The 27,704-nt window shown below is 40.9% G+C and overlaps 1 protein-coding gene across 5 annotated transcripts in view; it reads left to right on the forward strand.

Annotated features, from left to right (window-relative positions):
• LOC134208669 (RNA-binding protein Musashi homolog Rbp6) overlaps positions 1 to 27,704 on the forward strand; it is a 1,173,986-nt gene that overhangs the window by 497,246 nt on the left and 649,036 nt on the right. For all 5 annotated transcript variants that reach the window (XM_062684446.1, XM_062684445.1, XM_062684448.1 and 2 more), the window contains one exon: positions 2,205 to 2,297. In XM_062684446.1, coding sequence (XP_062540430.1) covers positions 2,205 to 2,297 — 93 coding nt within the window. The remainder of the gene's footprint in view (positions 1 to 2,204; positions 2,298 to 27,704) is intronic.

Below are 27,704 nucleotides of genomic sequence, written 5' to 3' on the forward strand. Positions count from 1 at the left end.
CCTATTCAGTATATGAGAGAAATCCTATTCAAGTTTTGAGCCAAATTCTATTCATAATTTGAGCCAAATCGTATTCAGAATTTGAGCCAAATCCTATTCAGGATTTGAGCAAAATCCTATTCAGGATTTGAGCAAAATCCTATTCAGGATTTGAGCCAAATACTATTCAGGATTTGAGCCAAATCCTATTCAGGATTTGAGCCAAATCCTATTCAGGATTTGAGCCAAATCTTGTTCAGGGTTTTGAGCCAAATCCTATTCAGGATTTGAGCCAAGCCCTATTCAGGATTTGAGCCAAACTCTGTTCACGATTAAATCCAAATCCTATCCAGGATTTGATTCAAATCCTATCCAGGATTTGATTCAAATCTCTTCAGGATTTGATTCAAATCCTCTTCAGGATTTGATTCAAATCCTCTTCAGGATTTGTTCCGAATCCTGTTCAAGATTTGATCCTTGATTTGATTTAATTTGATGCAAATCATGTTCAGGATTTGATACGAATCTCGTTCAGGATTTGATCTAAATCCTGTTTCTGTTTTGGATTTGAACCGAATGCTGCTCAAGGTTTCAGCCAGATTATTTCAGAATTTTAGCCGCATCATGTTAAGGATAATGCGAAAGAAGAGGAAGGCATTTTCATTCAAATTCATCACTGACATGGTGATTTTTTGTTTTCCTTTTTTCGTTTGCTTGTCTGGATAATTACGCGCAAGAGACCATCAATGAAAATGTCCTTCCTACCTGCCTCTTCAATACACATAACAACTAATCAGCTGATAGCGTGAGCGCAATTCGGTGACCATTATCCGGCCAGGTGAGCAGCATAATAAAGTAATGAATTAATCAACCCGGTGGTGCGTTCTCATTTCACCACTTTGTCAGGAGATGCTCAGTCAATCGGTGGGTAATTGCAATTTCCTACCACGGCTATTTGTATGGAAGGTGAAAACTCCCCAAAGGCGCTTGAACCACCTCGTTGCTGTTGTTAGGCTCTCGTTACTGATTTTCAATCAGTTCCCTTCATTCCCCGCTCTGGATAGTGGGACTCCCCGGAGGCTTCCTGCCGAGCTCGCCCCATGTCGCTACAAGCCGGCATATAATTGATGGACGAATTCAATTACAATACAAGAACAGAAACGATTGTCTCCGGTGGGTCGCTGCTGCTGCTGCTGCTGTTAGTCGGTCACAACTTTCATTAGCGAACCGAGCACGGTCAAAGTGCCCCGAAGGGATTAATGCAGTAGTCGGAGCCGGAACTATGGCCCCAGGCTAGCGCCGTTGCATCGAGCGTTGATTGGAAATTACTTCAAAGTGCCGACTAAAAAGGCGCTCAGCGAGAAATGATTTATACAAACGCACCACTCGGCGGCAGTCACTAATTGCGACGCAGTTCTCTTGCCGCCTAATCAACGAGTTCAAAGCAATTCGATTTGTCGGGACACTTTTTTACATTTAGTAAACCCTTTTCGACTTAATACCAATCGAACCATCTGTCACACTTAAAGGATTTCCTTTCCCGTTTCCGATTGGTCACGATTGCTCCATAAAAATATGTTTAGTATTTATGCGAGGTCCATCTTCTTCATGGTGTACAGAAGCGGTGTCAGAAGGGGAGAACATCCCCTTAATTCAATTTAATAACTTTGAAACTCTAATTCAGAACAGAAGACAAGCATAGCGATTTATGTAAAATAGATTCTATTTTGCAGTTGATGAATAATTTTGCTTGCCAACATATTCTTCCAAAATCCAACAACTGAACAAAATAATTTTATGCACTTTAGTTTAGGATTTTGGTGTTCTTATTCTCAATATCCTTTGACATTCAAAAAATCTTGCCCTACCAAGGTAGAAATCTTTCTAACAATGAAATTCTCTAACAAAAAAACACTTGCTACTTCATTGAGTGTGTCTGTGTGTACGTATGCATGTATGTGTGCTGGTCTGGTCGTTGTCGTCGTCAGCTTTATTGCTGCTCGCCAATCGAACAAGATTTATAATCATTCTCCTTCGAGACGAAGGCAGCAATAGCTGTTCTCGGGCTGCTGCTCTCATGCCTTGTGCCGGGCTGCACCGACGTAGATAATTTATTGCAACCGACACAAAGCTGTCCGAAGTTGGCTCGGGGATGTTCATAACTTTTATTTTCCACTGATCGTTCATTTTTCTCATTGCTCTATTTTTCGCCCCTTTTCTTGCAGATGGTGACGAGAACGAAGAAGATATTTGTGGGTGGTTTATCAGCACCTACCACACTGGAGGACGTGAAAAGTTACTTCGAACAATTTGGACCGGTAAGTAGAATTGCTTCGGAAAGCATTTCAGGTGCCGCTGCTCGAGAGGGGATGGGACAATCATTGGAAGATTTTTTTTCTTCTCGAAGAAAGGGAAACTGCGGATGAAAACACGAGGGGAAAAGAACAAGGAAGCTGGCCTAAGCGAGTCCGAAAACAATTTTAAAACTCGGCTTAAAAGTTTCGCCTGCAGACTTATCCAATTGTCCCAGCTGAATCCCAGAAGCGATTTGGCGTATCCCTTCGCTTGTTTGTCCGTTGGATTTGTCGGGTAGTTGAAGGCTCTGCCAGATTTTTTGTTATTTTGAAACGGAATGCTATTATGATCGATCAATTGATTTTGAATTGATATAAAAAGTTTTGATGCTTCGTTCCTATTTTGTTCAACCAATCAAATACCAGGTATCACAACAATGAACGATAACAGGGAATCGTATTGTCCATGAAAGATCTGCCACGAGTTAATTCTGTGGAAGACTTTTTCGGAAGAATAATTGTTTTTCGCAATTTGCAAGATTATCAGATCAACCTCTCCGTACGAAGCGAAAAGCATTTTAGGACAACGATCCAACCTGTCACCCCCCGAAAAACCCTTGGCGAACTTCCTGCTGCTAATCCGCAAATCCACCGTCATTGTCGTGAGAGTTGTCGGTGTGTCTTCCAGCTGGTCAAACTTGTCCCACTGCCGAGCCGCAATCTGTCAAGCTGTCAGATGTACAAACCGACTAGGAGCAGCCTGAACGTGTTTCGTCGTTCAACGGCCTACGCCTACATACACACAGCTGCGAAGGGATGCAAGCCTTAACCGCATGTACCGTGCGCCGCGTCGCATCGTTTGTCGCCGTGTACGGGAAAAAGTAAAGTGGCACAGCCCCCTGAATGATCCGCTGGTGGGCGAATGTGCTTTGTGTTATGTGCGGTTCTCGGTAATCGAGTCTCTTGTCGGCCAAAGCCACCGGCTTTGTACTGATGAAACCCCATAATCATTAAGACCATCCAAACAGCCACCGCTGCTGGTGTGTTGCTGCTGCGTCCGGCCAACAACAGCGCGCTCTCGTTGTCCAAAATTACGTGACTCTTGTTAGTAGTTCATATCATCATCATGTGCGGCGGATGAGCAGCAGAAAAAATGTGGTACAGCCACCCAGCACTGCGACGTCGGCATTCGGTGTGTAGGCGGTGTCGGGAGGGGGCAGTCTTCGATAAGCTCGACAAGCTCGCGCACGGAAGGAACATCATCCACAATGGCCACCGCACCAGGATGAGTTGTTGCGGTGAGGTCGTACAACAACGGCGCATCCGTTTATGTTGCTGCTGCTGGTGGGTGTCATCGCTCTCCACGGGTCCACCACCGTTGCTGCTGGTGGTGCCGCGGTGGACGATGACAACGACTTTTGCCAACTTTAACGGCCGGTACGTGCGCTAATGGTTGTACATACTTTAAAAGCAATAATTATAATGATCATAAACATTAAAATGATTTAGTTTGTTTATGTTGTTGCATTATGGCGGGGGTTTTGGTCACGCTTTCCGTGCTTATGACCAGGGCCAGGGATTGAATGTGCTTTCCGTTGGCAGGAGGCACCATCGGCAGCGTAGTCGTTGCGCTTTATTGTTACGAAGCTGGAGCGTGATAATGTTGTTAAACGGTGAGGATGAGTGTGCGAGTGCGTGCAGATTGGGCGGAATGTAGGAGAAGGCACTGCTTTATTGGTACAAACGATCGAAAATCGTTCGTTCGAGTGCTACTTAGTTGAGAGCACTTAATTCTGAATGCAAGCCGAAAGGAAGTGATAGCTTTCGAAAACGAGAATTCGATCTGATTGCAGATAAATGTTATGCACAGTCGGAAAGAAGGATATCCCGCGTGCTTTGCAATACGGTTGAGCTCTATATGATTGAAACATTCTGGGCTTGTCACCTTCTGCCATGTTGCACAATGTCTAAGGATGCAACTACGCTTAGATGCTAGTTCACAGATCCTTCAATCTCCGAAAATAATTACCACAAAGGCGGACGATGACCACCAAATCAGGAAACGAAAAATCAAATCGGCAACTTCATAATCCACAGTATTTTTCAACATCACGAAAGTACGCACTTCGACCCCTCAGACCCCTAGATATTTATGGAAAATACATGGGCGATTTTTTAGACTGAAGTAAAAATTCGTCTTAAAAAATAGAAATTTTCCATTAAAATAATAAGAAATTGACAATAACGAAATCAGGGTATGAACAATAAATAAATATGAAATTTTCACAAATAATGCAAAAATTTTATAAACTTAAAAATTATATTCGGAATTTTTCAGAAAACAAAAAAAAACACTTTTAAAATCAAAAGTTACAATTATAAAAGAAGAATTTTCATTTTATTTTTCAACATCACGAAAGTACGCACTTCGACCCCTCAGACCCCTAGATATTTATGGAAAATACATGGGCGATTTTTTAGACTGAAGTAAAAAAATTAATTTTCCATTAAAATAATAAGAAAATGCCAATAAAGAAATTGGGGTATGTACAATAAATAAATATTTTGATTTTTTTTGACGTAGAACTACGTCTGTCTTTTCTATATTGGGGTACACTTTACGATTGCAAAAAAATCGAAAAACATCACGAAAATATGATAGACTTTGATCGTTAATATCTCAGTGGTTTCTGGATGGATTTTCAATTTTCTTGGACCATTCGATCAACTGAAGTCGATTTTTAAGCGTCAAATTAATGCAACTTACAGGGCTTTTAGCTGGTGCAGTTCATTTCTTCTAACTTACACGTGCGTTTTCTCTCGAAAGCTTGGGGCATTTGATGGCAGCTTCTCGCTTACGTCTATTGATGCCAGTAGAGGGGCTCGGAATCTTTTTCGCTTCTGCAGTGGATGCGTTCTAAGCAACTTTATTCGGCTCGTTTTTGCTGATTCCTAAGTGTCTGCCGGAGTGAACGCAAAGTCCGACACAACTCCCATGAAGAAATAATAATTATTATCATTAATTGCATATCATTCGGCAAATCGGCTGTTTTTGTTAAATGCCTTGGCTGTCCATTGCATATGCACAGCACATGTTTCGAAATGGACAAACTGATATGAAATTTGCGAAAAAGAATCCGCGTATCTCGGAGGGACTCGAACCCTCAATCTCCTACTCTCTAGATAGGCGTGATAACCCCTACACAACAAGACCTTAACCAAGACATCACCAGGGTTCGTAATACTCACTTAATCTCAGGAGCACAGGATAAACAACGAAAACAGATTCACCCTGGGCTTGAAAAACGCTTGCTTTGGTCTCATCGAACAGAAATATCGAGAACCTGTACTTAACATACAGCTACGTAGTTCAACGTCACCTTTGCGTACAACCCGATTGGGCTGCACCTTTGAGTTTTTTGGGAAATTCTTCTTTTATAATGGCATTTTTTGCTTTTAAAAGTGCTAACTAACAAAAATTTTGTAGGAAATTCTTAATTGTTCATAGCAATTTCGCTTTATTTGTGCAAATTCCATATTTATTTGTTTTTTACACCCTGATTTCTATATTGGTAATTTCCTAATTTTCTACGGAAAATTTCCAATTTTTCATGGAAATGTTATTATGTTGTCTTTTTTTTTACTTCTGAGGTGAAGTTCTAGTTCGCATGGTTTATGCTTCCTAGAAAAGATAATCCGCTCATCTTTCTCTGGAGAGTATTCAATACCCAGCTCAATACCCAAGTAGACAAATTATGTTAAGTATCTTCAATGGTTATCTTGCAATGGTTCGCAATGGTTGTTTAATATTGGAGAAAGCCCACTCTCATAGATTTCTATGAAAAAAAATCAACGCAAACTGAATCGAATCCGTGTGCGATCGATTATGTTGGTGCCGGAAACGCCAGCTCAGCAATCCCGGGTGAACACAAAATGAAAGAATTAATATATGTATAGAAGTCCAGAAAAGTAATTAGAAAGGGTTCGGTCGTCACGCCAGCTAGTGCAGAAGAACGCAAAGCTCGAAAAAAATACTGCCTCGCCGAGCAGAAATTTGTTTAATCAGTGTGCGATCAATTGTGTTAATGCTGGGCACGCCAGATTGTTCGAGAAAACTCGGAGTGGAAAAAAATCAGCATTGATAAGCAAAAAACATTTTAGTGCGGAATCGATCGTGTTGTAGAAGCTTATTGATTTCGCGTTGTATTCATTTAAAACACAGTTTTCGTCTTCGTGTCTTTAATGTTAATTCGTACACAATTAATATTTTGTCGCTTGCCAAAGTGACATTCCATAAATTAGCTTCTCAAGTAACCAACTAATGCTTTTTCGTGGTGTTCACGGAGATGCAGTGGATTCTTCGGTATCTTGTAGCAGACTAAGAAGACATTTCAATTAATGAGCTGTGCATATTTGTTGTTTCTCGACCAATCACGACCAGCAACTACGATGTGTACAGTCAATCAAGCTAAGCTAAGTTAAGCTGAGAACGTCAACGCAAACTGAATCGAAAGCCCCTTTTATGTCCAAAAAAACTGAAGTTATTCAAATTTTTAAATCCATTTTTGAAAAAAAAAAATGAAATTTAAATTTTAAACAAAACAAAATCTAAAACATGCGCTGAGGGCGAATTGCCAACGATTTCTTTGAATAATATTTTTTGGCTCTCCCATTTGCTTAATAAAAAGCCTACTTCAATTCTTTCAAATCTAATGGATATTATTTTCCCATAATTCACTCTAAGTACCATTTCACTGCCACACATTACACACCACTACCGCCGAAAGTATTTGACATCCCGCCGCCGACGACTTCTTTACATCGACGCGCCGTTGTTTGAAATCTGGCATGCCATTAAACTATAATTTCCACAACGGTTCAAATTTCTAGAAGTCTGGAGACTTGTGAATACAAATTTCTAAGAATTTCAAGTTGAATTTCCAAATAATTGTCCAAGGAAATTTCTGAGAGTTTCCTGTTTTATGTCTCTAGAGCTTCCTGTTGGTACTCTAAATTCTTCAATAATTTCCTTAAAAATTTCATGCAATATACAATCGTTTTAAATTCGTAGAATTTTCTGTGAAAAATAAGAATGATCTGATGAAATAACTTTCTTTTTATTCCCAGAAGATTTTCTGTTAAAATTCCGAGTAAATTTCTATGAAAATTTAGAAGAATTTCCCAAGGAATTTATTTTACTTACGAGTTTCAGAATTTTAGCTGATATTCCGACAAATTTCCCGTGGAATTTTAAATCAACTGCTTATGATTTTTTTCAAATTTCCTTTGCGAATCTTGAGAATTGTATGAGGAAATTACCAAGAATAATTAAATGTAGAAATTATGGAAATTTCAATTTTAAATTGCGGTGAATCTCTCGTCAAAATTTAGAATTATTTTTAATGAAATTTGCAGAAATTTTGTTATGAAAACTCTTTTTTGGAAATGAGCATGATGACCGTGCATTTCGTAGTTGCTGCTCCATCATTGATTAGAAAAATCGCAATTGCTCAGAGAATCAATGGATGGAAGCATAGAATTTGCTCTCCAACCTAAATGTGCACAGTCCGAGAGCTCTTTTATTTTTGGATGGTCGATAACGGCGCTGACAACGTCCTCACCAAGTCCGTATATGACCACGAAGTTCGTTTTTAAGGGACGAGGATGCAATTGAACCCACGACCTCCTGCGAGCACGTCTATGTTAAAAAAAATCAGAAGGGTTGTGTGCAAGACACGACCGCCCGACGTAAACTACGAAAAACCTTTTGGTGCAATGATAATAACCAATTATTTTCAATAGTCCAATATGTTTTCAATAATACGCCTTTCCAATCAGTCAAATCCAAAGTCAGAATGTTGCGAACTTTACTTTTCGACGCAATCATATTCAATTCTGCGCACTTTGTCGGAGAGAGACGTTGCAATAAATTTATTCGCATTGAATTTTGATCAAAGTAAAACTTAATTGCTTGGTGATGACAGATTGTTTTCCATCGGTAGTAGAATCACGAGAGCAAGATTCAGAGAAAGACTTATAATTTTGGTAGATAGTCATCCATGCGAAAACATTTTTGCAGCTTCTCCGTTTGACGCGCGCTCGTGATTCTACATACATACAGAAAACATACGATGATTCAACTCATCCATGAATTTTTAGGTGCTGAAATGCCACGCGCGCGCGGGAGAGCAGTTTTCTTATAATCAATAAAGATGGCTCATTAGTCCCGCCTCTTTGTTGTCCGGTATGACTGCAAATATTGTGTAACCGTCACACACCCCCCAAAGGGGCATGGCTACAGGTTCAACTTTATTGATTACAAGAAAGCAGCTCTTCCGCGCGCGCGAGCCATTTCGTTCGAGATGTCGCGGAGAGCAGACCGTGGTATCACCTTCGGCATCGGCGGAGCTCCTACCGGAAATTTTATTCCCGGCGATGGTGTGGGTCGCGCGGTCGTCGTCATTAACATAAGCAGCGCTCAGTTTAATTTTTCTTGTATGAAGTAGGAGGAATGACGGCTTTTGCAGGTTTTGTTCTATTTTTGCTTTGGGGGGTTTGTTGACCTAATTTTATAAAACTTGGCCACAATATTCTTTTATATGCAAAGAATGTTTAGGCCAAATTTGAGCATAATTAGTTACAGAAAACCCCTGACAATAATAGAACAAAACCTGCCAAAGCCGTAATTTCCCCTACTAACGATTGGCTACCATCAATGAAAGTAGCTCTTAAGTCACTACTTGAGGCGAGATGAATTTTGATCAAAGTAAAACTTAATTGCTTGGTGATGGCAGATTGTTTTCCGTCGGTAGTAGAATCACGAGAGCACGATTCAGAGAAAGGCATAATTTTAGTAGATAGTCATCCATGCGAATACATTTTTGCAGCTTCTCCGTTTGACGCGCGCTCGTGATTCTACGTACATACAGAAAACATACGATGATTCAACTCATCCATGAGTTTCTAGGTGCTGAGTTGGGCTTGATTTGAATCGTCCATGAGTTTTCACCACAACAGACCAAACCACAGGCGTTATCGCTGGAACCGCGCTGGTCCGTTTTCCGTGACATCCAGGATGAAAATGTCGCGCACACACGAAACATGGGGATTTTTATACACAGGGAAAACGAAGCAGTGGATCAAAAGGCCCGTACCTTACTGCAATCTGATGTCCGTGTTGGGGATTTATGAACGGAATTGAATTTATCACCCGTTTTGGAAAGAAATAACATTTTCAATAGTTTTACGTTGATAATCAATAGTATCAATAGAATTGGCAAATTGCTGGAGAGTTTCCGAATCTATTGATAAGCAAATCTCGAAAATCCATCGAAAGATAAAGACGCTATTAGCGTTTGAAATCTATCCTAATTTCGTGACGGTCTCGAATTTGGAAATTTCGGTTTTACACCCTGTATCTGAGTCTTCCCCTTAGACGTAGTTTACGTCAAAAAAAAATGCTGGCAAATTAATTCTTTTGTGTAAAATGGTGATTCTGAAAAATCATTATCTTGATAGAAAATTTCACTTGGGAACAACTGACGCCATCCATACGAATACATGTTTGCAGCACCTAAGACCGTAATTGTGCTGCTGGAATAACAAAACCGAATAAGAATTTCACTGCCACTGAAGCCATCTCCCTACGATGCGCGCTCGTGATTCTGCTACAGACGGTAGGCAACTTTATGGCGTCGTCAAGCGGTTAATTTTCACTTTGAATAAAATTCGCCTCACCTCAATCTTCCTTTGTGTAGAATGGTGGCCCTGAGAAGAACCGATTGTCGACGACGACCACATGATCCACGACACGAGCTGGAATTCGCTCAGCTGGAATTCAACTCTGGGAGCGATGCTGGGACCGCTCTCCACGACATTTCAAATGAAATGCCACGCGCGCGCGGGAGAGCAGCTTTCTTATAATCAATAAAGATGGCTCATTAGTCCCGCCTCTTTGTTCTCCGGTATGACTGCAAATATTGTGTAACCGTCACACACTCACCAAAAGGGCGTGGCTACAGGTTCAACTTTATTGATTACAAGAAAGCAGCTCTTCCGCGCGCGCGAAGCATTTCGTTCGAGATATCGCGGAGAGCAGACCATGCGTGATACCACCTTCGGCATCGGCGGAGCTCCTACCAAAAATTTTATTCCCGGCGATGGTGTGGGTCGCGCGGTCGTCGTCATTAACATTAGCAGCGCTCAGATTAAATTTTCTTGTATGAAGTAGAAGGAATGACGGCTTTGCAGGTTTTGTTTTATTTATTGTCGGGGGCGGTTTTTGTTGACCAAATTTTATGAAATTTTGCCACAATATTCTTTGATATGCAAAAAATGGTTAGGCCAAATTTGAGCATAATTAGTTACTGAAAACCCCCTGACAATAATAGAACAAAACCTGCCAAAGCCGTTATTTCCCCTACTAACGATTGGCTACCATCAATGAAAGTAGCTCTTAAGTCACAACGTGAGGCGAGATAAATTTTGATCAAAGTAAAACTTAATTGCTTGGTGATAGCAGATTGTTTTCCGTCGGTAGTAGAATCACGAGAGCACGATTCAGAGAAAGACTTATAATTTTGGTAGATAGTCATTTATGCGAAAACATTTTTGCAGCTTCTCCGTTTGACGCGCGCTCGTGATTCTACATACACACAGTGATTCTACATACATACAGAAAACATACGATGATTCAACTCATCCATGAGGGTGCTGAAATGCCACGCGCGCGCGGGAGAGCTGTTTTCTTATAATCAATAAAGATGGCTCATTAGTCCCGCCTCTTTGTTCTCCGGTATGACAGCAAATATTGTGTAACCGTCACACACACACACACACCAAAGGGGCGTGGCTACAGGTTCAACTTTATTGATTACAAGAAACCAGTTCTTCCGCGCGCGCGAGCCATTTCGTTCGTGATGTCGCGGCGCGGAGAGCAGACCGTGGCACCACCTTCGGCATCGGCGGAGCTCCTACCGGAAATTTTATTCCCGGTGGTGGTGTGGGTCGCGCGGTCGTCGTCATCAACATTAGCAACACTCAGATTAAATTTTCTTGTCTAAAATAGGGGGAATGACGGCTTTGGCAGGTTTTGTTCTATTATTGTCAGGGGGGTTTTTGTTGACCAAATTTTATGAAATTTGGCCACAATATTCTTTGATATGCTATGATATGATATGATATTTGATATGAAGTACTAACGATCGGCTACCATCAATGAAAGTGGCTCTAAGGTGACTCGGGGAGGCACTACACACCGTGTAATTTTTCCTATCTTTTGTCTTTTTCTAACATTGTCACCTCGTAATTTTGGAGTGGCGCATTTCGGTTTTCAGTTGTTTGATGTAACTGTAAATGTATCAGCATGTAGATTGCGAGTAAGCACGCGCCGGTGATACTTTTTCAAAATCATGTTTGTTGTAGAAAAAAAATTAAGCATTAATGATAATCAATAGTATCAATAGAATTGGCAAATTGCTGAAGGGTTTTCGAATCGATTGATAAGCAAATGTCGAAAATCCATCGAAAGATGAAGACGCTATTAGCGTTTGAAATCTATCCTAATTTTTGTGACAGTCTCGAATTCGGAAATTTCCGTTTTAAAACCTGTATCTGAGTCTTCCCTTAGACGAAGTTTACGTCAAAAAATCTGTAGCAAACATCAATACTGACGCCATACAATTTTCTTCAGTCATAATGCGAATCAATTGTTTGCATGGTCTCCTTCCGATACTTGCTTGGGATTCAACTACCGACGTTAGCGTTGCGTTTTGAATAAAGTTCATCTCGGAACCGATTTCTTTATCAATCATCAACAGGAAAAATAAAAAATTAGAGTCTCGCGGGAAAATTTCATGTTTAGCCGACAACATCCAAATCGTTGCAAACGTCACATTAGTGAATAAATTGCTGTAGCAATCTTCCGATGACAGCCTATGCTCGGACCGGCACTAATGCTATGATTCCGCTACCGATTATGAAACAAACAATTATGCTTTGATCTATGAAGAAAGTTCGTCTAATATCAACATTCTCAATCACTAAAATCATATAACTCCGAATTACGCTAGAAAATTTCACCGAAGAATTTTCCAGTTCCTAACGGTTGCATTTTAGGAAAATTATTTCAACTTAACCTTCCTCCCAAATATAATGATGGTCCTGAAAAGAGCTTGAGCTTGAGCTTGAGCTTGATTGACTGCTCGTAGTTGCTACTCCATTATGACCAGATCAGCTGTTCTTGCACAGGGAACCAACAGATGTTTGCTTGGGACTAGCACACATCTTCAATGTACAAGTACTGGTGATCTCATTTGTTAGGTCATACTGGCGCCTGCCACGTCAGAATGCAAGTCAATGTAGGGAAGGGGAGGAAATGATGATGCAATCACTCGCCCACTGCAAGCCGAATATACCTCTGCACTTGCCACGAGTTCATGCGGAATTTGTTGGAATTTCTGGGTTAGGTTGGAGAGGCAGGGGTCCGTCTTGGTTAACGAGCTGCCAATGTGATAGATAGGAGAAGGTAACTGATGGAATTTCTAATTGGATGTAGGAAACGAGCTCTATAGTTCATTTTCAATTCTAGCAGATTACTGTTAGAATACTCAAGTTGAAGGTATAGGAATAGTAATGGAAACGGTATGGAAGTCCATTTCCAGTTCTAGCGATTGCTAGAACATGAGAAATAAAGAGAAAGATAAAAAGTAGGAGAATGGAACGGACCTGGGATTGAACCCACGACCTCCTGCGTATGAGGCAGAAGCAGTAGCCATATGACTACCAAGCCCGCTTCCAAATACAATGATGGTCCTGAAAAGAACCGATTAATTGCCACTTATGTGCCTTATCAGCAGCCACTGGGCTGCGCGACCGCCTTCCGATGATTCGGCTCAACGAACGCCGTCGATTGCCAGATCCGCCGAAGATGGGACACGGATGAAATGATGTGCTGCTGCTTCCACGACCGCCACCACCACCGACCGAAAAAATTTCATCCGCACCACCACCGCTGAGACAGCCGTTGTCACTGGGACCGCTTCTGGACGCCCTGGTCTGCTCGCCGTGACATCCAAAATGAAAATGACGCGCGCACGCGAAACACGGGGCTTTTTATACACAGGGAAAACGAAGCAGTGGATCAAAAGGCCCGTACCTTACTGCAATCTGATGTCCGTGTTGGGGATTTATGAACGGAATTGAATTTTTCACCCGGTTTGGAAAGAAACAACATTTTCAATAGTTTTACGTTGATAATCAATAGTATCAATAGAATTGGCAAATTGCTGAAGAGTTTCTGAATCGATTGATAAGCAAATGTCGAAAATCCATCGAAAGATAAAGACGCTATTAGCGTTTGAAATCTATCCTAATTTCGTGACGGTCTCGAATTTGGAAATTTCGGTTTTACACCCTGTATCTGAGTCTTCCCCTTAGACGTAGTTTACGTCAAAACCGACCTCCACCGAGCACGTCTATGTTGAAAAAATTCTAAGGAAATTTTCGAATAAATTTAATTGACAATCAGTATTGAATTGCCATACCATTTCCGAAGTATTTCCCGTGAAAATAATGAAGAATTTATCACGGACATTCCGTGTTCTCAAAAAAAAAACTTTGCAAATTTGATAAATTTTCAGTACTGATTTCGACGAATATCCCATGGATATTGTAAAGAATTTCCTATGGAAATATCAAAGACTTTTCTTTAAAAACTCCAAAGAATATTTTGTAAAAATTATTCACGTGAAAATTAAAAAAAACTTGTTAAATCTCCAAAGTTAATGTGAATTTATTTTAAAGATTTTCTCATGGAATGTCCAAATAATTTCAAGTAGACAAGCGGACAGAAATATTTCCCAATAGATTTTTTTATAAAACTCTGAAGAATGTTCTTGCTTAAAACGGAGGAATTGATTGTTTTCTACAAAATAAAAAACAAAAAGTCTACGTAGACTCTTGATAAACCCCCACCACCTTCGTAGACAAACTTAGACTTTTCGGAACCTCCCTCCCTAAAGAGGCTACGTGGTTTATGTACAGCCCGTTTGTTCTTTTTGATAATAGGCAAATTGATGAGTACCTCAGCATATTTTCCCCAGTCAATGTGCTTCGTACGGTAGCATTGTCGGACTGATGAGACTGACCCAATCCATAGGAAATTGAGATTTCGAAAGGCAAGTGCCACTTCCACGGGGATGCTCAATCACTTTCCACGAACAATCCAATACAATGTTAGTGAAATCGAACAGATTGAGAGGTCGTTTCCAGTTTCGAGCTTAGAGTTCTGAGGACGCTACATGTGTTGCTTCTCCGTTATATAAATATGCCATATTGAAGTACTCACAGTGAGATGTAATCTCCTAGGATCAACCGTGGGTCAGGCATTTCTGAGCAGATAGCCAAAGGATCTCTATGCGGCACATTCGCATTCGACAGTTTGTACACAGAAGCTATGTTGAGGAATTTTCCTCGTATTGTGACATGACATGCAACTACTTCCATGCCTTCCATCAAGGGAAGATTCGTTCTTGATCCTTCTATATCCATTACCTCGATCTCGGTAAATGATATTGAAATCGTGGAAAGAGGGATTTTTATCTGAAGCTAGCCAAATTCATGAAGAATAAAGAATGGCCAAATACATCACAACCTGTGCTGTGAACTAAATATTTGGACGCTGCTAGATTTTTTATGATGCTCCTACAGTTCCACTGAAGAATTGTGATCATATCCTCTTCCTCGTTGGTTATAGCCACCAAAGGACATGAATGACAAGAAGGGTGCTTGCGGTATTTCGGCCGCGTACGTTGCTCGAAGAATGTTAATCGGAGGCCGTGCAATTACATTCCGAGGTAGTCAAAACAAATTGTTGTGAAGCTCGCCAATCAAAAGAAGCGATCGTCAATTATTCGACGCTGGAGGGGATAGTTAACCCGGAACGCTCGACATTCCGTCCAGGGCCTTCCGTCCAGCCGCCATACACTTCCACCTCCACACTCACACGAGCTGTGAGCCATTCTGTAGCTCATCACCATCACACCGGTGGAAACCAACTACTTCAGAGATGGCTTGACAAACAATGTTATTTAATCTTGTCCCAGCCATCTCTGAAGTATTAAATTACAGTCGAAAATAATAGTTTATCGAAATCAATTTCTTCTAGTGAATTCCATTCCATAAAACCGAAACCATAGCTGTCCAAGCCGGCAAACATTGTTACGTTTCAGTTAATTTTTTCGGCAATCACTGGAAGGTCCTTCCATTTACCCTTCGGGCTGGTGGAACGCAGATTTAAATTTGTAAGATAAGGGTATTTAGAAGTGGCCAAGATTGTCCACTAGGAAAGAGGAATAGTTGTATCGAATTTCAGCCAGCAACCGTTCGAGCACTTTCGCGAGCACTTTCAAACTTGGATTCTGTCAGGAGTGACCTTAAAATCAGCTGATTTTATCGTCAATTGACAATTCTTTTATGAAAGTGACAGATTTGAGCGGCTGTAAACAAACTCAGTCTCGGAAGTGTCACATGAAAGGCCTACTCTTTTTTTGCGATGATAGCCTTCTGCATTGCTTTGCAATGACGCTTCTGTTCGAAGTCTCCTATGGAGATCCAACTGCTGTACCTTAGGACTGTTCCAGAGACACGAAGCTTTCCTCTATTCCACATGTTCATCAGTGGAGTATTGAGTGTGAAAAAACCGCACATAAAAGAGGAAAAAAAGATAATACCTACACAGGATCCTGTTTTTACACGATTTTTTCCGCTCGTAATTTTGATCGTGTGACTTCAATTTACCACCAATCTTTTGCAACATGTTTTAAGAAACCCTAAATAATTAAAAAACCCAACTTAATTCACCGAGTGGTGATACTGCCTTTCTCGCATTTAGCCAAGACACCAACCTTATTTGGCGTTGATATTATTGGATGTACCATTTTCTTTATAACTTTCAAACGCAACGGTCGATCGCTTTAAAATTCAATAGTGATCAACTAGGCTTTGTCCCCTGTCGAATGAAACTTGTTGCGAGAAAATCGGTTAAGAATTACTATATGAAAAGTTGTCTAATGTTTTTCTTAGCTTTTGTGCACACACATACACACACACATACACACATACATACGCACGGACAGACAGACATTTGCTCAGCTCGTCGAGCTGAGTCGATTGGTATATAACACTATGGGTCTCCGAGGCTTCTATAAAAAGCTCGTTTTCGGAGTGAAATGATAGCCTTTCGGTACAACTTTGTTGTACGAGAAAGGCAAAAAAATCACATGGTAATTAACGCATGCGTTAAACATTAAGGATGAGTGCTAAATAGAGAAAAGGTAAATCGTGTTAAAACAGAATCCAGTCTACTTCTATTCATCGTCGGAAAAAAAAAACTAATAGAGATGTAGGACTGTTTGCCTCGAGCTTGAACGTAAGGCAGGGAATGACTTTCACAAGAATTCAATTACCGCATAGTTGCTTTTAGCTGAATTGAATGAAAATTAGATGTTTTCAGAAACAGCATTTTTTTAGAGAATTTTCTTTTATAGTTCTCGTTGGGTTTGTTTATTGCCTAGATTGAAAAAGTAACATTGAACCTAAAGGTCAATATATTTACTAAAGCTGCGTCTCTTTGTCGAAATTAACAAAATCAACTTAAAAGTAACAGCTCGAAAATTAAAAATCATTCGGAAATAAGACTCACAGATCCTTTCCAATAAGAGCAGTAAGATATCTATCAAAAACTGTGAACTTACGCAAAATGAACTCCCCATAGAAATTCTGACGTCAAAATCCATTGGGTGAGTGAATTTTATGAACTCCTGCACAGATCTTTTTGATGTCTATGAAAAGTGATTTTGATCTGTAAGCTGAGAGTATTCAAAAATTAATAAAATGTCGCCTTCTAGATTAAATGTAGTTTATTGCAGGAAATGAGACTAAAAAGTTCTTTCGGTTTAATCTCTTCATTGTGTGGGATTATGAGAATGGAACCGATGGAAATATTCATAATTTTTGTGGTGAATGTTAAGTTTTCAATCGAATTCGCTGTAAATCGAATCGAACCGCTGTAAATTTGTCTGATATTTATTAAAACTAATTTATTGAAAATAATCAAGAATAATCAATCGAAAGCCTAAATATTAAGCTCTTCTTTCTTATTTAATTTCGCTCTCTGTCACCATGCAGACGTGTTATGTACTTGCAAGATAATTTCTCTCAAATCAGCTTTCTCTGGTAGAAAAGGCTGATCTTGAAAAGATCAAATTTATTTTATTGTTCGCTCATTTGTTCGAGTTGATATCACCCAAGTTTTTACACAGAGTGCGCGTCTGGGCTGATCAATTTGCCTGCCCTGTCAAGTCGAGTCAAGTACGAGACACTGAACACGGCCTTACAGTTGAGGTTGAAATAGGTATTTGTAAAGATTACAACGTGGTGGGATAAAATCGTTTCGAGAAGTGAAGACATTCGACTATGAGAGCTTAATCATTTTCTGTTAAATTTAAAATTAAATTAGACGCCGACTGTAATTATTAGAGCTGAATAACCGCCGTGTTCAATGGAGGCTGATTAAGATGATTAAGATTTGAGAATTTTTCTCTTGATACGTAGTATTGCAAGTTGTTTACAGACGCCACCGTGGCAATTTTTTTTGTTTTTTAGCATCAACGGCTATAACGGCTGGGACCGCTATCGTTGCCATTTCATTTTCTGCACTAGAAAATTTCTCTCATTCTTCCTTATTGCGCGCTTTTACATAAAATGGTGGCCTTGAAAAGGAGAGATTTAATTTTAATGATGGTTATAATAATGCTCCTTCACAAAGGCCTACAACCACCAAACGTTGTGTTGCCGACATGGCCAGTCGTTGAAAAGAATAGACGCCATCATTGTGATTACTCGAAGATAATGATTTTTAGAAGACATTTTCTGTCAGCCACAATGACTTTCTCCTATGTATAATTTTTGGGCCTATAAAGGCCGATTTATTTCAAATCTTTCCAATAACCAATGCAACAGCAGTCGATTGATAGTCGGGTTCTTGCGTGAAAATTCTACTCGAGTGCTGCTGTTGCCGGCCGCCACTCACTGATTTAACGCTAAACTGCAACAGACGCCATCGTGCTAATAGGTGGGATGGTTACCAACACCATCGTTGGTAATAAACTTCCTGCATTAACCATCCGACGATTACCACCGATGCTGATGGTACTCCTTTGCTGCTGTGTTCCAACAATAAGAAATCTTGTTTGAACAGAGAATTCGAGACACAAAAAAATAAAGAAGTAGTCCTACGTCAAAACTCCATCACTACTTTTGTCGGGTATGCTTGCCTTTAGATAATGCTACTCATGACTACGCGTGACAGATAGAAATGATACATTTAACCAAAGAGCCACAAAGCGCACTTTATCTTAAAGATGATTGGAAAGATACCTTATCCGCCTCTGGTAGCATCGGTAATGGAGGGTAGAAAAGAGAAGAGATTGCAGCTTGGGCGAGATACTAGCCAAGCTCATAAATGGAGATAGATTTTCTTTATCTTTATCTCGAAGTAGACCCTCTTGCTGCTTGCATCAAACGCAGTATACAACTAAGAAACATCCCTGAGGGAATCCCTGAGTCATTCGACCAAGTTGAACTCGCCACAAGTTGCAGTCATCTGAATCATGGCCCTTTGGTCGTAGTTCGTGATGGGATCTTCCACAAATGATCCCAAGAAAGTGTATGTGCTTTAATACCGTTGCTTCATCTATTTCATCTTCATCCAACACTGAAGGTCTAATGAACTATGACGATTAATATCCAAACACTGTTCTGCGGATTCCGATTTCCAATCATTCTATGACACATCAACCGAGACGCATAGCAAATGGCATTTCTTAAATCCTGGGTTCCACTAATCGAATGGAGTTTCAGCGATCCTTCGTCTTCGTGCCGCATACTGGGACGTATGTTTACCCTCAGCCTCATGAAGGCCTTTAGGTCCCCATCACAGTCGACCCATTCCAGTGTCCAGCAGTAGTCCACATGTTTGGGTCCGGTGAGGAGCCACTCGTATTCTCACGCACAACTTCAGCTCAAGAGACCTCAACAGCTTTTACTGACTGGGGTTCAATCACCATAGAAACTTTTTTGTTGTTTTGATTGTCTTTTTTTCGGTGAAAACTAAATCAAAGCAGCAGTCCAGCATTACGAGTTTCGGCTTTTTCAGAATTTTCAGGATTTTCTGTGGGTTGAATAATTTGGAATGACGATAACTTATGTGCGTTGCCATTTGGCTGAGTTGAGTTGGGTCGAAAATGATCTAGCGGAATTCCATTTGCCCGAATTGAACCAAACCAAATTCCTATTGGCCAAACAGGTCAATTGACCGAAAATGCCATCTGGCCGAAATGGTTGTTTGGAAAAAGGGACGTTGGGCCGAAAATCCCCTTTAGCCGCATGGATCATACGGCTGAAAATGTTGTTTGGTCAAACCGGGCACATGGCCGGAAATGTCATTTGACGGAACCGTTTGCTGAACGTTCGTGTCGCATCTCACTTCTTTCTTATCACTTGTTACTTCTCACTTTTCATTTCACTCTTCTAACAGTGAGAAGTGAGAAGGATAAGTAAGATGTCAGAGATAACAGTTAAGATTGAGAAAAAGAAAATGAGAAACGAGCTATGAAAAATATGAACTATTACCCATGCGTCCAAATAAAATTCTAGGCCAAATGGCTCTTTCTGCCATACGACCGTTTCGGCTAAACGGCATTTTCAGTCAAAAAGCCCGTTCGGTCGAACGACTATCTCGGCCGTTACTATAATTCGGAAAAATGACTTTCGGACAGATAAAATTGGGATATTACTGTATTAAACAAAATTAGTCCGTAAAATTAATTCATCATTCATCAGAGGATGAAAAATTCTTAAACACCAAACCACCGCATATTGATCCCGCTGTTATTCGACCAACATATCACCGTCCGTAAGTATGAATATGCACGACGTCGCCGATATCGAGTGCGACAGATTAAATTCATGGTGCAATTGATTTTCTCAATTTACACTCCATTTGTGCCACACAGTCAGTGCTGGGAGCTGTTTGCCACTGCACCCGGACCAAAATCGCAACCCGGTCTCGGTCCTGAGTTGACTCGAGTCAACTCTCACAGCTTTCATGCTTTCCTGAGAAGCTCCAAAAAGGAACAAGTTCATACCGCCAGCGCAGCAGCAGAGCACTGAGCACGACGAACGAATCTGAACCAGCAGCAGCACGGTAGCAGAACAAAGATTTCCGCAATTTATTGCGGTGTCGTGTGGAATCTACTTCGTACAAGCCCTCCCGCCCCTGCCCTGTCGGGATCATTCAAATGGAGTCCCGTTTCTACATATGTCTTCCATGTCGAAATCCAGCAATCGAGCTGAACCGAAAAGCGACTAATGAATCACACCATCCAGTCAGCCAGCCATCCAAACCAACCACCAGCAGCATCTCGCAACCGGGATCGAGAATGCACTTGAAGAAGAGAAGCAGCAAAAAAAAAAATGAATCGAACGTTCGAAATGCAAAATACGGAGAAGAAAAATGAATTTTCAAAACTCATTAATTAAATCCGATGCCACGCTCGATTGAGTCCGGGGCAGACTGCTTCTGCTTGTGTTCTTCCTGGATGGAGTACATATTACGGATGGAGCCAGCCAGGCAGCATACATCTCCGAATGCGAGTCGTCGTCGTCGTCGTCATCAGTCGTGATCGTTCCGAAATGGGAGAATTTCCTTCCACGCTGTCGGTTCTGGGGGTTTTTCCCCAGATCCGTTGAGGAACCGGAAGGAAAAAGAGCCCGCAACCCAACCCGGCTGCAATGCAAATACGGGAGCAATCTGATTTGATTAAGGTGAACCCAGGCGTTAAGCTATCGGTGGTTGGATTTTTCTTCTCGTGAAATGCTTTCTGCACTTTGCATCGTGCACTTCGGAACGAACGAAAGGTTTTCATTAGTGACGGGGTTTGTTCGGAGGGATAAATTGCTGCAATTAAAATGGCTTGGTATTCAAATGCGGGGTCGGAGGGATTGTTCTTTTTCAGGTTGGGGTCAATATTGGTAAGCTGAATGTTGGGAGCTTTAAACCTCGAGTAAAGTTTTCTAGCTCGTAGAGTATTTTTTCCTAATCCACCGGTATGTGAAGTTAGTTATCTGACGATTTATCTCAATCTGAACGCTTAAAGAAACGGATAACGACGCCTGAGAATATGTTGTCTTGTGCTGTTCAAGAGATTGCTCGTCCAGCAACAGAATCATGCACACAGAAAATCATGCCTCCTTCCAGATCACCATCATCTAATTGAATCCTCAGGTCTAACGTATATTGCTGAACTCAAAAATACACACCATCCACGTTAAGATTCCGTTTACCCAACCAAATATGTTATTAAATAAAACTAAAACTTACTAAAAACTTCGATTTGACAAATTTGAATAAAATCACAGAACATCTGTAAAGTGATTGCGAATTTTCTACTGCCCAAAATTTGAAAAAAAAATTACAGAAAGATGCAACAGAAATTGGGTGTGCAGACCTCAGACAGACTGTGCAAGACATCTATGGTGGTATGGTGCACGAAAAATATTAATCAAATGAATAATCTTTCGAAATCAAAAAAGAACGGTGAGAATCTAAACGACTTCGATAGGCCATAACTTCAGCTATCAAAATGGTTTTAGGCACTGATTCGATTAGTAGAAGGAAACAATAAGCATAGTGAGCATAATGGATCATTCAGGTGGAAGAATATTAGCCAACCCTTTGTTCTGTGGGATGAACTGAGCGAAAACGATACACCTTTTACGCACTGCACAAAGCACTTCGGCCTTAGTCTGATGAATAAATAAATCGTCATCAAAATATTTGGACAATATTCATATCTCATTTAATCTTTTTCTTCGTTATTAAAACAGGCTTACTCTACGGTTTATTGTTTTAGATTTGCCAACATAGACCAAACAAGAAATATTCCTCCCTGAACTCGCTTAGCCTCACACCGTCGTCATCACTCTCGAATCCGGGGGGAGGGAAAGCAAAACTCAATCTTCCATCCACCCATCAAAACTCGTTCCAACGGAAATAAAGAAAGAGAAAACAGCAATTCCTCGATTCCTTGAATGCCTCACTCCTCATCAACCCCGAAACGACCAACAACGGCCGGCCTCGGATCGGAGCGCGTTTGGATTGCGGAAAAGCTTTCATATTCTTTTCATCTGAATGCTTTTCGCAGTCGTCGTCGTCGTCATCGTCGAAGCTCGTTCGGGATGTGTATATTTTCCTCCAGCCCGTTTGGCCGTAGTCGTTGTCGTCGTCAGTCGTTGTTAGCATATTATTACACAACAACGAGTCTATTCAAATCTAGTTCTGCTACCGCCTCCATACCATGCTTTCATCGCCGCAGTATCGCACCCAGTTCCACTTGGTGTTGGAAATATTGTTGCTGTGTTCGTCGTGTTCTACACCTTTTTGTTCTACAGCCCCGAGGATTGACGGGAACTGCGCGGAGGTCGGCCATTGGATCATCCGCGTAAGAACTGCACAAGGAATAGCTCCATACTCGGCAGCTCTCGGTCCGCTGCCGCCCGCCGCTACTGACTGCGCACTGCTGAGGCTGTAGTGTGAACGCGTTTGCAGCCGCTCGATTGTAGTTCTGTTCGGGGTTCTGGTGTGTACGAGCGAGCAGTGGCATTATTTTTCTTCCGGCTGGATGGAGCTTTTCTCTGGAGTTGCATGTGATGATTCGCCGAATCCGGTGCAGGATGATGCGACGACGAGCAGCTCAGCGTGTTCAGGAAAAAGCACCATAATAGCTCTCTTTCTCCTAGGGTTGTTCCGTAGCCACCGCCGCCGTCGTCGTCATCGGTTGCCATTTTCTTCGGGGCTTAGCTCCAGTCGAGAGGAACAAATGATGCTCCGGCTGAAAACAACAAAGCGCTGGATCCAGTCAGCAGTCAGCAGTGGGGGTGCCCCGCTGGAGGACTCAGAAATGTTCACGGACGTAGAAGTTTTGTGCCGTGCCGGTGCCGTTTTGTTTGATGGAAAGTCTTTTCGCATCGGATTTTGCTGTCAGAATGGTCTTCGGGAGGGATTGCGGATGGAAAGGGGGCTGGCTGGACAGCAGCAACAGTCGGAAGGATAAAAAATGGAGGAATGATACAAAGGAATTAATTTTCTGTTTCATGAATAATAATAATAACTGGCGATGAGCGTCGGGGAGAAATATTTATGTTGAGTTGGTTTTTCCGACGAAAGAGTAATCGGGTTTGAGTTTGAGTCGAGTGGCTGGTGGTAGACGATTGAATTAGTCTTGTTGGTGAATTGGTACATTTGAAATAGCGGTTTTATTACGTGAGTTGTGGTTTGTTCCGAGCACTAGCAGTCGTCTTGGAGAGCAATAAAGCGGAGATTGCTGCAGAGTTCAAGTGCTGTGGAACAAAAGTAAATCACCAAAATCGGTGACTTCAAAAAGATGAAGTACGACATTTTTTGTGAGCTACAACGTTTTCGAACTTCTTTTTTTAGCCATTCCCAACTAAATTGTCGCGCTTGCGTTACTCAGTAGCGTAATTCAGTCCACTTTCATGGACTGTTACTTAGTAGCGAAATCCACTTTCATGACTATAGTTTCAATAATCTGAAATTTTTGCAGATTTATTATTCGTAATGCACATGAGTTGGAAATCTTAGACCAAAATTTTCGGGTTGTAATCTTTCTCGACTTTTCTGGGCATCAAAGTATCATCGTGATATACAAATGCGAGGCGTCAATGTCCCAGTGGGGGATGTACTGCCAATAAGAAGACTGTATGGGAAGATTTTTGAAAAATATTTCACTTGAAATCTGTCGATGGGCTCGTTAAAAGGACAGCATTTAAATGCAATTTTAACATAGGTACCTCCCGGTATGGGTCATTTGGCATAAAGTCATTTGGCATAAGGTCATTTGGTATAAAGGACATTTGGCATAACGGACATAGAGGTTTAGTTGATCGAGGAATGTTTTGTTAAATTTAGAGTGATTGTAGCCATTTTTCGGACGAACGGACAGGACGAAACGGCAAAACTAGTTCCGACGGAGAGATCACATCCATCATTGACTTTTTCCAAACAAACGGCGACTTCCGAAAAAAGAATTTAAATTCCCGTTGCTAGATGTCGAACAAACATCTACTTTTGCAGAAAAGATCAAATCCAACATTGCCTCAACGCCTATTTTAAAAGAAGAAATTAAATTCATCATTGCCTTATTTCGGGCAAACTCCTATATAACAAAAAGGAATAACATTCACCTTTATTTTATTTCGGGCAAACGCTAATTATCGAAGAAGGGATCAAATCAATCATTGCCTTAATCCGGACAAGCGCCTACTTTGAAAGAATAAATCACATCCACCATTGCCTTAATCCGGGCAAGCGCCTGTTTTAAAGAAGGAATCACATCCACCATTGCCTTGATTCAGGAAAGCGTCTAGTTTTGAAGAAGAGTTAGTATCCAGCATTGCCTTAATCCGGGCAAGCGCCTACTTTTAAAAAAGAGTTGAAATCCACCACTGCCTCCAACTAGTCAAGGAAGGAATCATATCCACCATTGCCTTAATCTGGACAAGCGCATACTTACAAGAGACCGAGGAATCCTCTGCATCTCCTTGAGCTCACTGGAATGGAATAGAATGTTGGTTGGGAAGGAAATATATTGGAAATCGCCTTGGTAAGCGACTAATTATTTCTTTTTGATCGACGCCATATTCATGATGATACAAAAAAAACGGAAAAGAAACGCGTGTCTTAAGTATTTTCCCGAAGACTGATTCGATATCTTAACTACTTCGCGACGACTGAAACACACACTGCACAACGCTTGCTCGATGGCTACTCCGAAAAAACTCGCACTGATTAACTTTATTACCGGCCGCGCAATGCAGAACACAATATTTCAGCAGCAATTATGCCAAATGTCCATTATGGCAAATTACTGTTATGCCAAATGACCTTATGCCAAACGGCGTTATGCCAAATTAATTCATGCCAAAACCCGCTCCCGGTACCTCCGCCATAGTGAGCCACGTTATTTTAAATCGATTGTTTATTTTACTGTTGGGTGGTAGCTCATTTGGCATAAAGTCGTTTGGCATAATACTATTTGGCATAAAGGTTGTTTGGCATGACGGCCGTTAGGCATAATGGTCATTTGGCATAATAGCTGTTTTATCCCTAATTTAGGAACTGATGCAAAATATCTTCAAAATTATTGTCGCTTTTACATCGTTACAGAGTCTAGATAAAGAACAATGCTCGAGGGCATTTGTAGTCTCCATGACATTTTTATTATATCTGATTTTATTAAATCTGGCTTACCATCTGTTTGTCTATGGGTCAGAAACATGATCGCAAAAACTCAAGTAGTAGTATTAAAAACTATTTTTCTACACGATAAAGGCAATACAATTATTAAAGTAAAAAATAAAAAAATAAATCAATTCGAACATTTGCTCAGTTTGAAGAGAGGGCAGATATGATCCCTTCTTTTATAGAATACATATTCCCGACAGCAGGCAAGAGCAAGCAAATGCTCAGCGCAAGGCTCGGTTTAAGGCAAGGGGAAATATTAACCCTTTTTTGAGGGATGCTTTTGCAGAAGGCAAGACAGGATATGATTCCTTCTTTCAAATCAGGCATTTGCTTGGCTTAAGGCAAGGGGAGATATGATCGCTTTTCAGAGGAATGCATTTGCCCGGCAGAAGGCAAGACAGGATTTGGATCCTTCTTTTATTTCAGGAATTTGCTCGGTTTAAGGAAAGGGAAGATTGGATTCTTTCAAGTTGGATATTTTCTCTGTTTAAGACAAGGGTAGACGTGATCCTTTCTATCAGAAGATTCACTTGCCCGGCAAAAGACAAGACAGGATATGGTTCCATTTTTCAATTCAGCAAGGGCAGATATGATGCCAAGATGGGACATTAAGCTTGCATTTCTCCTCTTTTTCATTCTTTATTCAAAAGCATGCATCATTTGTACATAAGTAGAGAAAATGTGGCCCTTGGCCCTTGCTCCCATCGGGTAGCGCAAGAATAGAACTTTCATTTGAGCCCTTGATAATTATGTTTTATTCGTTGCAACTATCAATATTTAATATTTTTATTCTGTCAAACTTGGTTTCAAATGTCTCATTCCTTATCACTTCTTTCCTATAAAACATTTATATTTTCCATAAATTTGCGTAATTTCTGATTTTTGCATACATTCTACCGATAGCCAGCTATTATTCTTCTATTAGCTTGTGGCAACGTAAAACCATTAGCTTCGTATTAACATTCTGGGGAAGGGCCGTTTGGCCGAAACCCATTCGGTCAAAAGCCATTTGACCGAATGCTATTACGCTGAAAGTTGTTTGGTCTAACAGACCCTTAGGCCAAAAGTCATTTGACCGAAAGGGTCATTTGATCGAAAGGGTCATTTGGCTGAAAGGGTCGCTTTGCCGAACAGGTCGCTTGGCCGAAAGGGTCGTTTGGCCAAAAGGGTCGCCTGACCGAAAGGGTCATTTGGCCGAATAGGACATTTGATTGAATAGGTTATTTAACCCTTTCGACCAAATGACCCTTTCGGCTAAAGGATTCTTTCGGCTAAACGACTATTTCGGCCAACCGACCCTTTCGGCCAACTGACCCATTCGGCCAAATAACCAACTAGTGATCGAAAATAACCAATCATTGATTCGGTATGATCAATGAGTAACCGAAAATGACTCCCACGACATCGTGTTCATCCTCAAGTGACCATAACTTTTCAACACATGACCGGAAAAAAAAATAAGCGACCGAAATTCATCGGCAAACCTTGGGAAATTCTAGTTTCCTCGGGAAATTATTCGTTTCGTCGAAATTCAATCGTAAAAATTCTTCGAAATTCCCTTAGGAAGAACTTCGAAACTCTCCGGAACAAGCCTCGGATTTTTTTTCTGAAATCTTTCCGCATTTTTTTCGGGAAATGTTTCGGATTTTTATCGGGAGATTCCTCAAATCACCTCCGGAAATTCTTCTTCTTCAAATACTTTTCGTGGCGTTCCAAAGAATTTGGATTTTGCTTGGGAAATTCTTTGGAATTTTACCGGAAAATTTTTCCGAATTAGCGATAAATCCTTTGAAATTTTTGCATGGTTATTTTTTAAATTGTTTGGAATTCCCGTGTGGTGTGATATTTTCTTTTTTGTTTGAACTTTTAATGGAAAATGTAAGGAATGTCCACCGGAATTGTCCACGGTTTAGATCAGGATGGACACTTGAGATATCTTTGTTAGCTCTGCATTATATCCAGCTAAAAAATTTGGGTAACTTGTAAGCTTGTAAGACAATGTGCGCCACCCACCTCGAGTTTGCATCGGTGGTGACGAAATCGAGGTG

This window comes from Armigeres subalbatus, chromosome 2 (assembly GCF_024139115.2).
Source record: "Armigeres subalbatus isolate Guangzhou_Male chromosome 2, GZ_Asu_2, whole genome shotgun sequence".
NCBI lineage: Eukaryota > Metazoa > Arthropoda > Insecta > Diptera > Culicidae > Armigeres > Armigeres subalbatus.